The following is a 17,634-nucleotide window of genomic DNA, read 5'->3' on the forward strand; positions in this document are numbered from 1 at the left end:
TCTCACACAGAATGGATTTTTTTCTTTTTTTTTTTTTTTTTATCCTTGGAAAACTTCTTGGCTTCCCCCCACAGCTCCTCTCCCACTCCTCCCCTCTGCAAAGCTACACACCTGCTTGCAGCCACAAGGATTCAAAATCAATATTGTATTTGTCACTTTTCTGTCTCCTTTTCCTCTCTCAACAGCCCCGCCTGCCACTGAGGCGAATTGTGGATTTATGGAGGAAAATTAGCATAAATTATTACCAAATCTGTAAATGTGTGTGGTCTTGCTTGTGGGAAAGGGGGCTATTGCGAACCTTCCATGCAGAAAGGTGGTCCATGATGGGCTCCATGCAAGGGCTGAATGGCTATTGCACGAAATAGATTTCCATTGGGTTTGCACATCGATATAATTGACTTATGTGTATTTTATACAGTTTTCCCAACACTTCCCCAAGCTCCTTATTTGAATTAGGCTTCAGAAAAATGTCTGTTTGTTTTGGTTTTCTGCACAATGGGTTTGGATTCACTTGTCCCCTCCTCCCTAATGTTGGCTTTCAACGTAAAAGGCAAATGCTACAAGTTACATTTAAATCCTATATTGCCTGAGTCTGTCATCTGTTGCGTGCTTAACACGAGGTGAAACTTTGCGTATCAATTACCGGGATGGCTTTGCCTGCCCTACCCCTCTGCTCACACATTCCTTTGCACTGGGGAAAAAAAAAAATCGGGCGCCTTGCAGCCATACCTCGTTCGCACTCAGAGTAGCAAATGACAACGGAAGTCGACTTTTCTTTAACTTTACAGCTTGCGGATTCCCATTTGCGCCAGTGGTTGGTTTTTTTCTTTCTTCGAAAAGAAAAGGTACCGGCAAAAAGAGGAAGAAAAGAATTTGTCAGCCTGTGAATTTTATTTATTCCCGTGCTGTTTCTGAGCTCTCTTTTTGACAGGCATCCCAGGAGCGAACTTGGGCTGAAAGAATCCGAACTGAGGGGTGTTAGAAGTTGGGGGGAGTGTCAGAGGTGTCCATTAAACCCACATATTTGGGGGGTCTCGATAGAAAAATAGAAGCCTTCTGCCCGGTGTCCTAGGGGACGCTGGGAGGAATCTGCCCTCATTTCAGAGTATTGTCTTTCCTACCCTCTAACAAACGTCCATCGGCTCATCACCTCTTACCCCCCTAAAAAAAAGTTTGGAGGCTGCCTTCCTGCCCTGCCCGGCTGGCACGAAGCACCTCAGAGCCCGTTAACTGAGCAAGGCAGCTCCCGGGCTCTGAAGGGCACGAACACCCCTGGGCCCCTCTCTGCAAGGGGGGTGACATGCGGCAGGTCTCCCCCCAAAAGGGCTTGTTAGCTCGGCAACGCGGGGCCGAGGTCGGCTTCTCGGATTCCTAGAAACACAATTATTTGCCCATTATTCTCTAAACGACATGCTGCCCCGAGAGAGAGGGATTAGATGGGACCGAGGGCAGCCGGGTTGGAACGAGGGGAACGCAGTTTAACACACGCGACGTCGGAGCTAGTTGCAGTGTGAAATGCGTTTTCAAGCTGCTGCGAGGTTTTAGAGAGCCCTGCTTGATGGGGACTGTCCCCCCGAGAAGATTCTAACGCGCCCGCAGAGCCCGTCTCGCAGCAGCCCGCGCTGCACAGACAGCCGGCGCGGCTCTCCCTCCCCCACCCCAGCTATTTTTGCTGAATTAAGAAGGTGACATTATTCTTTTCTTCAAGTACTTCTGTTAATATTGAAAAACGTGCGCTTGCATTTCAAGAGGGCGCGCTCAGCCTCAGCAGCCATTTCAATATTAATGAAATTGTTTAATCTCCTAAATTCATCGTGTTTAAGTTACGTTTTGGTGAGTTATTGACCGACTCCGAAAATATTGTTAATGGAATGGATATGTATTCACCACAAAGGCTCTTCCTCCCAGGGCTTGCAGCTCCCGAGACAATCTTTTATTCTGGCTCTAGGGTGACAGGATGCACCGCAGCCTCAGGAATACACATCATAGAAACTTCCCTCCTATGCCAGGGCAAGCCTGGGACCTGCCGGGCCTGATCCTGCCCCCAGGACACACGGCTGACATTGGGGCTGCTCATCTGGGCTGCGGGTCCAGGATCGGGCCTTGGTTCCCGGGGAGGAGGCAGTACAGCGGAGCAGAGAGAGCCGCAACTCGGGTGTTACACGTCCTGCCTGCTCCTACACACACAGGTGCGCACCGAGAAGCACACAGGCACACGAACAGCCTGAGACGCATCACGGAAATCCCGCAGAAGGCGCCAGGTTGACGCTATTTAGCACGGTAACCGGTGACACGGACCGGTTACCCCAGACCAGCTCTGCGGGACCACCCCGCCTCGAGGCCAGCCGGCTGGCGCGCAAGCTGCGCCCTGGCGCTGCCCGCCGCGGCCCCCGGCCCCGGGAGCAGGAGAGCGGCGTGAAGGGCAGCTCGGCACCGAGCACACGGGGGCTGTGCCCCGGTCGCGGACCAGGAGCCCGGCCGCTGCGATGTATTTTAAGGCGACTCTCACGGCTTTGCACCAACAGGTTCGCGGAACTAGAGCAACGGTCCTGCCTGGGCTGGGGGTGGCTGGGGAGGAAACTTCCCGGGGCGGCTACGGGAGGAGCCCCGATCTTTTCCCTCCTCGAAAGAACCTTCGCCCGGGGAGAGCGGATTTGGCAAAGAGAAAGTCTCTCGTTACAGGGAAAAAGGCTCGCGTTAAGTTAGCCAACAATACAAATCAGATAACAATGCAGAACAAACAGAATACCACAGCCAAGCAATTTCCATGTCAAACATCCCACTGCTCAGTACCTCCATTGGTAAGTGTGAATTGCAGACTAAGCTTCCTGCAAAGTCCACAGAGAGGTTAGTGCATACCTTCCCCCCACCCCCAGCCACCGGGTACCATCGCACTGCAATTCCGCTGGCGGAGCCTTTTCACCCCTCGCCTTGTCTTCAAATGGAAATGATTCCCATTGGCCCAAGGTGTCCATGTAAATAGGTGTAAATGAAACCAGATTATGCCTTTCTCTCCAGCCCCCTCCTCCCCGCTCCCCTCCCCCTGCTCCCAAGGCGATTGTCATATGATAGCAAAGAAGTGGCACATTAATGAAGCGCCTCTACAGGGGTCTTTTCTGCTCATGTCACCACATAAAACTATCAGATGGTAAGAGGAAGGACATGGAGGCAACTACTTAGCTCATCGCGGCTGCAGAGAAGCAAACAAGCCTCTGCTACAGTCCAGCTGCCGGTGGTGTAAGAGAAGCTGATTCAGCCCGCGGAGGAGAAGGGAGGGGTGTACAAGAGGATTCCCAAAACCAAGCCAGCTCGCTGCTTCCTCAGGAGTAAACCAGAGCAGAGTGGCCGGGAAAGGAGCGAGCGACGCGCCGGAGAAGCGGGGTGGTAAAGAGCCCAGACTCCCAGCTGCGTCCCGGATGCGGACTGTCAACTTCCAACAACTTTAAGGTGGGCACATGCAGGGCTGGCATGCAGTGGGGTGGGACACGAGGGGAGGGGAGGGAATGGGAGGGGGTCCCCTTCTCCTCGCCGAGACCAGAAGGCAGAGATACCACTAGAGTAACTTCACGGGCGCGGGTTGCTGCGGGGAGGCCAGGCTGAGCGAGGCCGGAGCTGGGAGAAAGGCACATCGCTTTCCCCCCGCCGGCGGCGCAGAGCTCCGAGTTGGTTTCCCCTGCCCCCATCCTGCCCCCCGAGGACTGAGGTCCGCCGTGCCCCTTCCCCGTGCCCTTCCTTCTCCAGCCCGGCCCCACACCCACCCGCCGCCCCGGCCGGGTGTCGGTGCAAATCCTCTCGGACTCACCCCTCTCCCCCCACCCCCGACCCCCTCCTTGTCGCTGCCCTTCTGCAGATCTCCGCGGGTCCCCTAGCGAAGATGCCTCGCCCGGGCAGAAACACTTACAGTGATCAGAAGCCTCCCTATTCCTACATCTCGCTGACCGCCATGGCGATCCAGAGCTCCCCGGAGAAGATGCTGCCCCTGAGCGAGATCTACAAGTTCATCATGGACCGCTTCCCCTACTACCGGGAGAACACGCAGCGCTGGCAGAACTCCCTTCGCCATAACCTCTCCTTCAACGACTGCTTCATCAAGATCCCGCGCCGCCCCGACCAGCCGGGCAAGGGCAGCTTCTGGGCGCTGCACCCCAGCTGCGGGGACATGTTCGAGAACGGCAGCTTCCTGCGCCGCCGCAAGCGCTTCAAGGTGGTCAAGTCGGACCACCTGGCCCCCAGCAAGCCGGCGGACGCGGCGCAGTACCTGCAGCAGCAGGCGAAGCTGCGGCTCAGCGCCCTAGCGGCCACCGGCACCCACCTGCCCCAGATGTCCACGTACAACCTCGGCGTGTCCCAGCCCTCCAGCTTCAAGCACCCCTTCGCCATCGAGAACATCATCGCCAGAGAGTACAAGATGCCCGGGGGCCTCGCCTTTTCCACGATGCAGCCCATGCCGGCCGCCTACCCCCTCCCCAACCAGTTGACTACGGTGGGCAGCTCCATTGGCACGGGCTGGCCCCACATGTACAGCTCCGGCATGATCGACACCGCCACCCCCATCTCCATGGCCAGCAGCGAGTACGGCGCCTATGGCGTGCCCATTAAACCGCTCTGCCATGGGGGGCAGACTTTGCCGGCCATCCCCGTCCCCATCAAGCCTACCCCCGCCGCGGTGCCGGCCCTGCCCGCCCTGCCCGCGCCCATCCCCACCATCCTCTCGAACTCGCCGCCCTCCCTCAGCCCCACGTCTTCGCAGACGGCCACCAGCCAAAGCAGCCCGGCCACCCCCAGCGAGACTCTCACCAACCCGGCGCCCGCCCTGCACTCCGTGGCGGTGCACTGACCCGGGCCGCCCGCACGGACTCCGCCGTCCCCCTTCTCCCAAAGTTTCCTCGGAGCTCTCCTCCCTCCCCGTCTCTCCCTCCTTCCGCTTCTTTCCTCCCTCCTCTCTTCTCTTTTCCTCGAAAGCAGAGACAGTTTCCCGCGGGAAACTGAGGTTTGCCGTTCGCCTGAGCTGCCTTTCTGCTTCGCCCCTTCAGCCGTGCCCTCCTCCGCATCTCGGCTTCTTTCCTGGTTCTGAACTTTGTTTTCCGCTCTTCTGAGGCAAAACGAACCGACCCGGCCCGCCCCCCTCCCCGCCCGGTAGGAACTGCCATATGCATCACTAGTTTTCCAAAAGTACTTCAGGCATCTTCGATTTGCCGGGGACCAGGCAAGCCTGGCCCGGTGATGCCTCTTTCCCTTCCTTTGTCTGGGGAAGAGCAGGGGTTTATATAGGACCGATCTTTAAAACCATAAACAGTGTGAAATGGCTGCAGTCTCACTGCATGAGAGCAGCGACGTTTCCAGCCTCCAAGCAGCAAACGCTTGGATCTTGGAAACGCCGGAAAGTGCTCGTGTCCTTTGTGTGAGTGCGTGTGCGTGTCCGCCTGTGCGTGTCCGCCTGTGCGTGTCTCGTTGTTACGCAGAGGGCAGGACTCCCGCGGGGCACGGCTGCGGGACCTGCAGACTCAATCGCCCCTAAGAGGGAGCGGTGCGCTGGCAGCCAGGGTCCCGCAGGTACGGGAGGCGGCGGGCGAGCAGGAGGGCGGCGGGCGGCCCTGCCGGCTGTGGCTCCCCGCCCGCGGCCGGGGGCGCGGGGCGGTGCGGGGCGAGCGTGGGGAGCGCGGCGGGGGCAGGACGCCGTGCAACGGAAAGGCACCCGTTCATTCACTCCATACCTATATTGTTTACAAAGCGCCTGTTTTAATGTAAATACTGAACTTGCATCTGTACTGTAAATCAGATGAGGTCCCTTTGCAGTACCTGTTGTAACGTGGATGTTTACTGTAGTTTTCAGGTGGAAGAGAAAGAGAAGTTGATTTGTCTGTTAGCTTCCGATTAACCTGAAGGTTTGGGGAGCTGAGGGTTTCTTTGTTTTTTAAATTTTGTAGCTATTTATTTCATAGCTTAAAAACAGACAATAATAATATTAATAATAATAAAAATAAACCTGTTACCAAGCACACAACCTGGCATAGCTTAAGAAAAGCTGCTCAAGTCACTGGTAAAATGTGGAGAAGTAACACAACAGCAGGTACAAACTGTGGAGGTCATCCTGATTTCTGCTGGAGCTTTGCAGACAAGAGAGAGGGGGCTAGGGAAACTGTAAATGTTTGTGCATAGGAATGATTATAAAATGTGTAAAATGCACTTTTGTTTGATATACTCCTTTCTAGTTTTAGGTAGTTTGCTGGAAACTGAACTGTTGTTCTGTTGTGAACTGCTTAAGTTAAGAAAAAAAAGAAAAAAACCCCACAAACGGCATTAGTGTCTATTGAAACTGTAAAGACATTTCTTTTTAACTTTTTTTTTTTCTGTACAGAATAAGCATGGCATTTTAAATATTGGTGTTCTTATTCCCAGCATGTGTGTTTTAAGACAAAGGTTAAAAAATGTCTACGTTAAATTATGAACCTAGTCGTCCAAATAATATTTTCTCATTAAAATATGTAAATGCAGATTTAGTTTCTTATTTGTCTTTTTAAAGAGTTTACAGGAGAAAAGTAAAAGCATCAGTTCCTGAAAAAGGAATTACATTATTCCAATATTTAGATAATCTAACCGGCCTTTTCACGGGAGGTTACTATAAATATAGTTATTAACATACCATAACGTGTTAGATAAAATTGTCATTATCGCCGGTTTACCGAAGAGATAACATACGTAAGTGTGTTCTGTGGTTTTTATATATCTATACATATATATGCATACACACATACATGCATTTGTGTCCTATACACTTATACCGAATATAAACACGTATTATACTTACGTCTGTGTGTATGTATACTTATGACCTACATACTCCCAGTTAAATTTTCTCTAAAAAGTATAAAAATTACTGAGCTTCTACAACACAGAGCAAACATAAGAATCTTTAAAGAATTAGTTACCTTTTAAGACTGAGAATACTGAATTTTTGTCAATTGTGGTTTTTCTTACAAGTGGCATCTCAAAAAATTTTTCGAGTAAAGGTGAGCTATTGTAGCCTTTTACCTGTCGTTTAAACCTCCTCAAGCATTGCAGTTACTCCAACCACTGCCATAATTTCTCCATCTCTATTGATCACACTTTCCAAAAACAGTAGGTTGCAAACCGTACCACTTAAAATTGTATCCTTTTTTCTGTAAGCCAATATACAGTCCCTTTTAAAAAGTAAGGGCAAAGTAGTTACAATGAAAATTGGATTCCCGGCACCTTCCAGTGGGGTTCTCAAATTCTTTTAGGGATTTTGCAAGGATTCTGCAACTATTGAAAAGGATAGAAGCAATCTAGTGAAATTAGTAAGTAAGTGTCTCAGAGATGAGGCAGTTTGCTCCAAGAGCGCAGTTAGGAGACAACCAAATACTTAAAAGCTTATTAGCAAGAAAACGACATTGTATTCTAATGAACCGACAGGATTCACTAATTCTACGGCAATGATGTTACAGAGGTTTTGTCTCTGCCTGAAGAGCAGGCATCTCTCTCTGAATTTCTGGACCATAAACAGCACAAGTCACATCCCCATTTCCTTACTACATACCGCAAGGTCCTTGCAAAAGTTTTAAGATTAATGTAGATGGTAATTAATCCAGTTGCGACCATTTTTTTAAAAAGAACGGATCCCACACACAGAAAAAAGGTGGAAAATACATGAATCATTGGGCTGATTAAAATGCATGAAGCTGCTAAAGCTTGTCAGATGGGGGACAACTGAACTCATTCATCAAGTCCAACCCACGATTATATCAACACGATCAGCTAAAGAAAGCATTCAAAACTTATCACCAGATCAATGGACACATAACTCGACAAACTTTTCCTAAACAAGCGATGACCTACATTTTTAGACGACAAGGACTCTTTTTCTCCTTCCTTTCTTTTTTTCTTTTAAGATCTAGCAGTCAGAACAAATCCTCAAAAATGAAATCCGAGCGCAGCTAAGAAGATGAAGCTGCACTTTCAGGGTCTTTTTAAAACTATATAGTAATCAGCGGAGATAATGAAAAGATTATGCCCCACAGCAAAATATTTTCAAAAGGTGCCATAGCTTCCTCGCTACATAATCCGATAGTAAGACTCGCAACCGAACTTTTAAAGTGCCATTTTCCCCTTTATCTCTGCGATTGCCCGAGACTGCCCAAGCCCGAGGACCCCCCTGGCCACCCGCGCCTTCACCCCCGTCGCGGCTGCCAGCGCGCAGCCTGCGGGGCCGGCGCCGCGCTCGTACGCGCATCTCTGCCCGCGCCCCGCTCCCCTAAATGTTGCGGTGCTTATTTCAAACAAATACGCAGCTCAGCGCGTCGCTTGAATTTACTGCTTTGACTTGTTAAATCTCCCTAATGGCTCAAGTCCAATGTCAATAAACACAGATCTGAAATAGAACAGCAAGAGACAACAGCGCGGAGGGAAGGGGCGAAGGGGGGCGAGTGAATCAACCACGGCCGAGCTCTCCGTCGTGTTTAGACATTTCGTGGGAGTCGGGGGGGTATTTCTTTATTTTTTATTTTATTTGCCAGCGAGACATTATAAGCTAGGCGTACTTGATGCAAAGAGACCGTTCATTCCAGGCAAAAGCTCTTTTCTTCCGGAGGATGAGTTTGAGCTCGGCTGTGCAAGGTAAGCCCGCGAACCAGTCGTGCTTGGCGACTCGGGTTTTTGCTTCATGTCAGTGCATGGTATGTGAATCCTTTCTCGTCGGGATATTTCTTTTTCTTTTTTCCTTTCTTTCTTTTTTTTTTCTTTCCCCTCGACGTGTGACAAGACACCACCCCACAAGACTGAATCCTCTATTAAAGAAAGCCAGCTCTTTCTCACCCAGAATATTTATTTTCTCTCGGACCGCGCCTTGCGGGGAAGGGCGGTCTGTGCCAGGTAGGGAGAAAAGAACTCCCCGGCGACCCCTGTGAGGGAGTTTTATGAGCCAGCCTTTCTTCAAAAGTGGTCCTTGGGAAAGGAGAAAAAATGTAGCAGCTTCATCAACTTCAGTTCCGAATTATCTCGGAATTTTAATATAAATGTCACTTTGTGGTTTGGTTTTTTTTTGGTTTGTTTTGTTTTTGTTAACAAAAAGAAACCGAGGCTGTGAAGCCTTGGAGGGGCTGTATTTGTTTCTTTTAAACTAACAACAAATTATCTAATTAATATGTTTCAATTACAGCATGAAAAAGAGAGGCTTTGGACCGCCTGCAGTGGGTTTACAATAGCCCCAGAGCCCACTATAAGAATTTACAATAACTTCACATCTGTTTCTTTATTTCCCACTTTTCGAGTCTAAAACTCCTCTCGAAATCACTTCAAACCGTGGCCCAAGTTATGAAATATGGTCTCTCTGCCAGGGGAAAAAAAAAAAAGTGGAAAGAAAAAAGGACAAAACTTTGCAGATCGAGGCTTCATTTGCAAGCTAGAAAGTGAAAGCCCCATTGAAGAGCATTAAACAAATATATTAGAATTCTGTCACTTTATGCAATTGAGTAGATCAAATAAAGGGTCCCAGGCCACTTCATTCACTCTCATTCACTTGAATAGAAAATGCAAAGAATAGCAAACCTAGACTGGGCCACCGATGTAGATTTAGCCCTTTTTTTCTAAGAGACAAAAAGGCTGAATTTTCACAAACACATTGCTGACTCGGGGACTAGGAAACCAGCACTGAAACCCCTTTGGAATTTAAATTCATTTTATCTTCCTCTCTCTTTCTGGGTCCGTTTGCGCTACAGGGCGAGTTGCACTGGCACCCTTGCTTGGAAAAAATACAATACAATACAGCAACAAAAAAAAAAAAGGCTCCAGATTTATCAAGCCGAGCCACAGTACAGTTTGGAAGGTAACGTTTTTATTTACAAAGAGAGAATGAGGAATCATCCGCTCTTTGCCCCAGCTGCCATGAGAATCGCAGCCCTTTCACGGGACGCCTGGGCAAAGTGTTCCTGCCCGGCTGCACTCCGCGGCCTGCCGTCCCGCCGCGCTGAGGGCACTGCGCACATGCGGAGGGCTGCCGTGCTGCGCGGGGCTGGGGCTGGGGCCGGGGCCGGGGCCTGGGACTGGGCGGTGCCTGCGGGCGGAGAGAGAGCGGGGGAGACCCTCCGAGTTACCCCGCGCCCCTCGATGCCGGGGCCCGGGCCCGCGCCGGCCCCGCCCGCCGCCGGCCTCGCCCCGGCGACGCCCGTAGGCAAGGCCGGGCCCTGCGCCGCACATCGCGTCGCACCGCACCGCGGTGCGGCCGCGCCCCGCTGCCGGGCTAAGCCCGAGGCGCGGCGGGCGCGGGCTCCCGCCGCCCGCCCTGCTCCCAGGCAGAGCACGGGGCTCCTCCGGGCTCTTAGGAGAGACCCCCGAAACAGCGACCCGGCTCCGCCCTCTGCCCCAGGGCGCTCAGACCCGCCGAGGCCCGGAGACGGCATTCCCTCCCGTTCATCTGTGCCGGTGCCTAACTGGGGAGCAAGCAACGAAGACAGCAGAGAAACGGCTGCTGCTTTCCGAGGAGGTCAGCCCGGGGGAGTGCTGACTGCTGCATACGGACTAGGTGACCCTGCCCTTCCTTTGGCAGCGTTTTTATGTGAAGTTACCTTTTCTGCCATCCTTCCTCTGCCGGGGGCCTTAGCACTTAGGCAGCCGGAGCAGCACAGAGCACTCTGGCACCCAGGGAGGGCCTCGCCTTCTGCTCCCTCACATGTCCCTAACATGGGCACTGCCAGGAAGCACCAAAGTGGTTGAAAGGTTAACTCATACCTTAACTTGTAGGCACTACTAAATAAAGGCTCTTAATTTTGTGCTATTTGGAAGGGCCTCGGTATTTATTAAGTAGTAACTAGAGTATTTTGCATTAATTAGAGCAGCTCCTTAGAGAGACATTACAGCCAAGAGTAATCTTACACCACAGGAAAACACTCAGCGTTTCCACCCCCCCAACTACCACAGCCACAAACAGCACACACCACCTGCACATACTGGGCTTGTTTGTAAACATTCACCTGTAGGCATTTTTCCCAATGATGAAATCAAGGCACTTTGGCAGGCTGCAGCTTCCATCCTCTTTGCTTGCTTTAATGGCTACTGGATAGACAATAGATAAGTAAGGAGGGACTGAGCCCAAAACTTGGACCTGGTTCTACTCCTAGGCATGCCCAGCTGCCCTGGCCTCGGTGGCATGAGGTGCCTTCTCAGCCTTTAAAAACTGCTCTAGCACATCTAGTGCCTACCGGAGGACTTGGGAACTCTTGCTCCTGGGGCTGCTCCCCTTAGCAGGTCCACACATTAGTTCCATGTTTTAACAGTCTAAGCTCCCAATTACAGGGCACTTTTATTCCTACTGCCAGCAGTGCCACTGCACTACTAATTAAACATGAAACAAATATAAACTCAAATGAAATAAGCAAGACAACACCAAAGCCTCTGTTTTGGAATGCCTGAACATGAAAGCATACCACATTGTCCAGCTCCAGCCAAAAATAGCTGCTTTAAAGGTTAGGTCAATGTTATGCCAGACAGGAAATTCTGCTGCAGGATATCAAGGTGGATGAAGCACCCATTTCGGAGCAGGGAAGACAATGCTCCACCGCCAGCTGCAGATGGCAACCATCTCTTCAAACAGTTGCAACCCCTCCTCTTCCACGCCACAGATGCGCATTTTTCTACCAACTAGAGTAATACCACCATCTGATTCTCTCCCACCTCTTCCTGCACTTCTCTCCTATGTAGTCTTTGTGGCTCTGGCTGGCAAATTTCACTTGTAACTCCTCAGCTTAATGATGCCGTTTCCTGGCAGCAGAGTACTGAGAAGCTGAAAGGTGCAGTCAGCATCCCGGGGCCTTTAAACAATGTTATTGTCTCGTCCCCTGGAAACGTCCCTCCCCTCAGGCTAATGGCGGATGGATAGTTCCCCAGGCCTTTCACACTAGAGTGCTGGACGTGTGGAAACGTGGCTTGCATCATCTCTCCCTGTGCTCTCGCCTTAGCTTTTCACAGGATCGGGCTATTCAGACCAGTGATAAAACTGCTCACTCACAGAGCAAAAGGATGGGATTAGGTCTGCACAGACCTGCTGAAGGAGACCACAAATGCACAAATAGTTTGTGTTTCCTCTTAATTTGTGCTTGATGTACTTGAGCCCTTGCTGAAGATAATTTCGTAATTAACCCTCATAATTTCCAGGTTAAGGAAGTTCTCTGGAGAACAGGGAAGAGGATCAAGAGAGGGTTGATACCTGTTACATGTAATTGGGCTCCGAATTGCTGTTTTGTTGGTGGCTACAAGAACTGGAACAGAGTTAGAGTGGAATTCTAACAGATACAAAAGTAGACATTTATGATTTCTACACCTGCAGAAAGTTGTTAATAGTCATGTTCATTTCTTTATTGAGCTACAGCTTCCTCATCTTTGCTAGACCTAGAAGGGTCAGGTATATCCGGAGGGTCAGAGAAGCAGACATACTCCTGCACGTACATGGGGACAAGCTGGACCACATCGAGCTGCTTCCCCTGCTAGCCAAAGGAGGTATTTTTTAAGTAAGTCATTTTCAATCATTCATGATTTGCAAGACTGGAAAATGACAGGTACTATGTATGTCAGAGGAAGACACACAACTCCTACAGCAGACAATTCTACAGGGAGGGAAGAGCTTGTCCCTTCTTGCTTGCCTTATCACTGCTGAGTTTTCTCATCCATCAGTCATACAGTCCTCTAGTTACAGCATGGCTTGCCTGAGTCATGCCTTATATAGTAGGTATGGGTTTCAGGGTAAAATTTTAATTGCATTAAAATCCACAGAAACTTCATAGTGAATTAAATAGAGCAAGGGTTTCACCATCAGGGTTTTTCAGAACATTCAGATGGTTTTCTAAGTAGGTAAGTAATTTACCTTTCTCTCAGTTTGGGGTCACAATCAGTAAGGATATGGTAGGTCATATAGAGTATGTACACAGGTGCCTTAATGCCGTGTGGTCATGGGCAACTCTGAACACTTTGGAAAATGTCTACATTCTTTTTCATTTTTTCCACAACTGTTAGTCTAGTGCTTTCAGACCATAAGCCAGAAACCTTTTTTTCCCCAGCCACAAAAGGCCAAGGAAGGACCGAACTCAGAATATTGGGTCCTATGTTCCTCTCTGCCTTCACTGAAGTTTTGTGGTGGTTTTTTTTGTGTGTGGTTTTTTTTTTTGTTTATTTGTTTGTTTTTTGGGGTTTTTTTTTTGAGTGCTTGGAGGAAGAAAAGACAGCTCAGAATCCATTTTTAGGCTTGCTAGGGTACTTTTTTCCAAGCTGTGTACTAATCTATCTGAACATTAACATAATCGCAGTCCTAAATACTTTTGAGATAAAACTAGAAAGTTTTGACAAATTCTTTCTTTTCTGTGCTTTGATTCCACTTTTCTCAATGGTGAGGAATTTTTCAATTCCTTTTGCATCAAAACCAAATTATCCAGTATTCATCTCATCAGTAAAACCTTAAACAAACTCCCTCCCTCCTTTTCAAACAACAGATCAAACATTGGACATTCTCCAGTATTCAGTTCTCCAGGATTGGTAAGTAAAGCATCAGGCGCTGTGAGACTTCTGATAAAACCATCAGAGTTACTAATACTGGATTTTCTTCTGAAAGCAGCACTAAAAGAGTTGGTGGATGAATTCCTATGATGGAATTGCACTAATGACATCAAACCTGACATTAGGTCATATCTGCATCATAGCAATATTTGTTAGATTTGAGGTAGTGGGGTGAAGGATTTGTTAATTTTCTGTAGCATTTCTATACAGGCAAAATCCCAAGAAAGCATAGTTACAGCGGTATTAAAGCTGTTGATGTCCTCACAGTAAACTTACACCATATGTCATACATATCAATGAAAGTTCATTTTTTTAGTATAAACTATTTCAGTGGGAAGAGGCTTGCTGGCCCTGCTGCCATGGAGAACATACACACAGACACTTTTTTGCCAGTTGCTGCCCTGGTAATGGTGTAGGCATTCACCAATGGATGCCAGCAGCCCCAAACAATCCAGAGAGGATTTGGTGAAATCAGAGCCCTTGAACTGGTTATGTCCCCATAGGACAGATAGCAAGTCCAGAGAGGAGCAGCAGAGCACAAGAGGGCTGAAACTCCTGCTCTGCCCCCATACAGCCAGCACTGGTCAGCACAATCCAGAGAATGGACACCACCAGCTAGGATCAAGCAGGGGTTGACTACTCTGGAAATTACCTTATTCTCTTCCTCACTCACTCAGTGAACTCCATGAGGGACAATTAACAGTAAACTCCATTGTCTATACATAGTTACATATTACAAATTCTATTGCTGCCTATACATAGTTACATATTATAAATCCCATTACTGTCAGATGGTTTGGGACATGCGTTTTGAAACCACTGGCTCATCTTCCAGAGCCTTCCTTTTGAGGAATTAGGGGTAGGGTTTTTTTCCTTTTTTTTTTTTTCCCCAGTTAGAAGATATACAAAGATCTGCTGCCTTTTTATCAAGTTGGCATTACTCTGAAATTTTTCCATGAGCTCAAGATCAGGCTGTTTTGAAGTCATCGCACAGGAATCACCAGGGGCACCTACTGCATGTTCAGATGACGGCTCTCCATTGGAAAATAAACCTAGTTCTGCCTGTAGCGCTCAAATTCTATCAAACTGGTCCACTTTATCCGCAATTGATGTGTCCAAGTTGTGTATCAGAGAACAACGTTTTTCTCCTAACTGGTCACAGGCATAAATTATAAAACAAAATACATTTCTAAGTGAAGTAAAGCCTTGTCAGACCACTGAGACTCTGACTGAGACATCAGATCATATAACCACCCAGAACGTTAGAAAAGAAGAAAACACATGAGACATCTAGCACTCTCGATCATTCATTAGCCCTCCCGTTGCAGTAAGGGCTGTATATATCTATCTAAATGCTGCTTTTTCTTTTGTTCAAAATATTGAAAGTCCCTTGATATTTTTCTGTTTTCCTGAGCATTCTCCTTTGTCAGTTCCTACAATTAAATAAAGCAACCCCAAACCCCAAACTGTTTCTCCACGATCAAGCTCTGGGTGATTTTGTTTTTTCTTTCGAAGTAAAGAGATACTGCTTAAAAGGACAGTTCTGGGGTCAAATGCCGATGCAAAGAAACTCAATGGGATGAATTTGGGTCAGTAACAATGCGTTCCTTAGTTCTCAATGCAAGTCAGGGAGGTTATGGTTCTGTGAATGTGGATGTGGCACAGTTGGGTAGGAGGTCAACAGCACAGAGTTAAGTACTATTTTCAGCATTGTCTTCTCCTTCAGCTTTTGAGGATACAAAGCAGAAGCTGTCAGTATTCATCCACTTTAGCTCTGGAAATACCTATTCGGAAGGCTGGGAACTGATCTCATAGAAAACCAGCAAGCATCATTATATAAGCCTGGATCCTTGGAGCATCCTGACATGAGATGAAATTCCTTGTATCTCTCAGAACAGCAATGGTAAAAGCCTTTCTCCCTGGAGTGGGGGATGAAAATCATGCCTGTCCACTTCTTCACAGCGTCAGCTGAGAGGAAAGCCTGAGCTGCTCCTTGTGCTGCAGACTCTGGAGCAGTGTTTTAGTCATTTGTTTTGTGTTAGCTCAGGTAATTCATGCACCAGAAAAGCCTGTGCTGTAGCAGCACAAGACTTCAGAGAGGCTAATTTATCCTGCAGAAGCTCCAAACCCTAGCCTCTCTCTGGGCCTTAGAAAATGTTCCACTCTTCCAGGCATGCTACACCATACACTGTACTCTTTCTCTGTTTGCAATAGTAAATAGTAATTGTAAATTTGAAAAGAGAAAACTTCTTTCTTACAAATATTTATTCATTCTGCCTAAACCTTCTCTTGACTCTGAAGGAATTATGATTGACTCATATTGTCTGTATGGAGGGAAAACCCCTAAATTATTGCATTAACTATAATAAATTGACTGAACAAACACTAATCTCTTTAGCAACCTACTGAAACCTCCTTTGCGTGCTCCTTATTTCAATCCAGCAGAACTGGTCTCATTTTAGTCATGCAGAGCAAGACCATCAAACAGAAGTTCATATACAAAGTTCCTACGCTGCTAAATTATGTATGCAAGTATCTACTCTTTGCACAGAAAGCATCATGCACATTAGGCTCAAGCAAATGGGCATGAAAATGTGATCAATTTTGTTTTCTTTTCAAAATAAAATCATATTTCTTAGTCTCTGTGGACAATTCAAAACTCTAGGTAATAAGGTGCCATCTACTTATCTGTTCCTTGGAAGTCACCAAGCAATACAAAGTAGCATATACAATTGTGTAAAACCAATGATTCAGACTATTCTTGGATGTTTCCGTTTCAACTTTTACTTGCTGAAGCTGTGTAATTAAGACACAATCACTGGAAAATCAACAGCCAGAGAAAGATCTCCCAAAATATTGCTATCAAATGTTTTCACAAATAGTGCAGACCCTGACACAATGAAAACTTTAATCTGTTCTTATAAGCCCTCTCCATGACCTTGGTGGGAGCAGTACTAGGATTTTACTCTCTAAGTTCTGTAAGAAGCTATTAGTGCTAGCACTCAGGGAGCTCTCTCTGGACATGGAGGCTTTTCAAGATTGGACATCACTGTTCTTTATGCTGTTATCCTTTCAGTCCACAATACAACTCCCATTGATCTCAGTGGGGATGGCTAACACAGAACAGTATTGAAAAGCATATTGTAGTATAAGCACTGGAATAAATTTACCTGATTCCCTACAGATAATGTCTTTTGTCCCCTAAACTATACCTGCCTGAACAGCCCTCCCTTCCCATTTCCTGTATGACAGCCTACCTGACAAGAGCAGATGAAATAGCGAGCTGCCTGCTGTCTTGTCCAAGGATGCACCCACTGACTGACTGGCTTGCTGCTGCCACACAAAATGAACAGTGCTTGGGTTCAGACTGCCTTTCCCTCACGAAGGGTCTAGTTTGAGCCTGTCTTTTCTATCCAGCCAACATTTTAAGAAAATGTTTAAGAAAACACTTTAAAAAATAAGAAACTCAGTTAGTAGAAAGAGGACTTTTACTCCTCTCAAGTTTGACTGAAGCTGGCCAAAACATTCAGCATTGCTTGGGTTGATTGAGAGAAGCCACAAAGCATGGTCTCGTAAGCCTCGCTTCCTCAGCAAACCAGGATAAAACATTGCAAATTTAGTTAATACCACCAAAACCCAGTTAGTCACTAGGACTGCCTAGACAATATTCTCTACCCCCCAAATTATCTAAAAACCCAAGTGAGTACCTCAGTCTCATCACTAAACTGAAGCAATTCTGTTCAACCTCTAAGTTCTTGTTCTGAATGGTGCAATTTTCAAACATATTTTGTCTCCTTGTCCTACTCTTTGTCCAAACTGCTTTATACTCCTTGTTTAATAACAGCAGATTAATAATGCTGGAGAATTATTAATACAAAGAGAAATTAGGATGGATTTCATTAATGCTAACAACTTGGCTATGTTCTTACCATATGAATATACCATAAGTAAAACATTTTTGATGCCAAATCTTGGGCTTATGACACACTGAATTATTTTGCTCAAAGTCCCTGTCAACTTTCCATTAGTTACTGATACATCAAACATGCTAAAATGATGCAGCAAATAATCTCCTCC

General features: G+C 47.6%; 1 protein-coding gene across 1 annotated transcript; it reads left to right on the forward strand.

The window, feature by feature from the left end:
• Nucleotides 1-3,874: 3,874 nt before the first annotated feature.
• FOXB1 (forkhead box B1) lies at nucleotides 3,875-4,837 on the forward strand. Its single transcript, XM_075159526.1, has one exon. It carries the CDS (start codon nucleotides 3,875-3,877, stop codon nucleotides 4,835-4,837), a length of 963 nt encoding a protein of 320 aa, XP_075015627.1.
• The last annotated feature ends 12,797 nt before the right edge of the window (nucleotides 4,838-17,634 follow it).

The sequence above is a fragment of the Calonectris borealis genome, chromosome 11 (genome assembly GCF_964195595.1).
Source record: "Calonectris borealis chromosome 11, bCalBor7.hap1.2, whole genome shotgun sequence".
Classification (NCBI taxonomy): Eukaryota; Metazoa; Chordata; class Aves; order Procellariiformes; family Procellariidae; genus Calonectris; species Calonectris borealis.

Coding starts and splice junctions, on each gene's coding strand:
- FOXB1 (XM_075159526.1), top strand. CDS start 3,875: ATGCCTCGCCCGGGCAGAAACACTTACAGTGATCAGAAGCCTCCCTAT.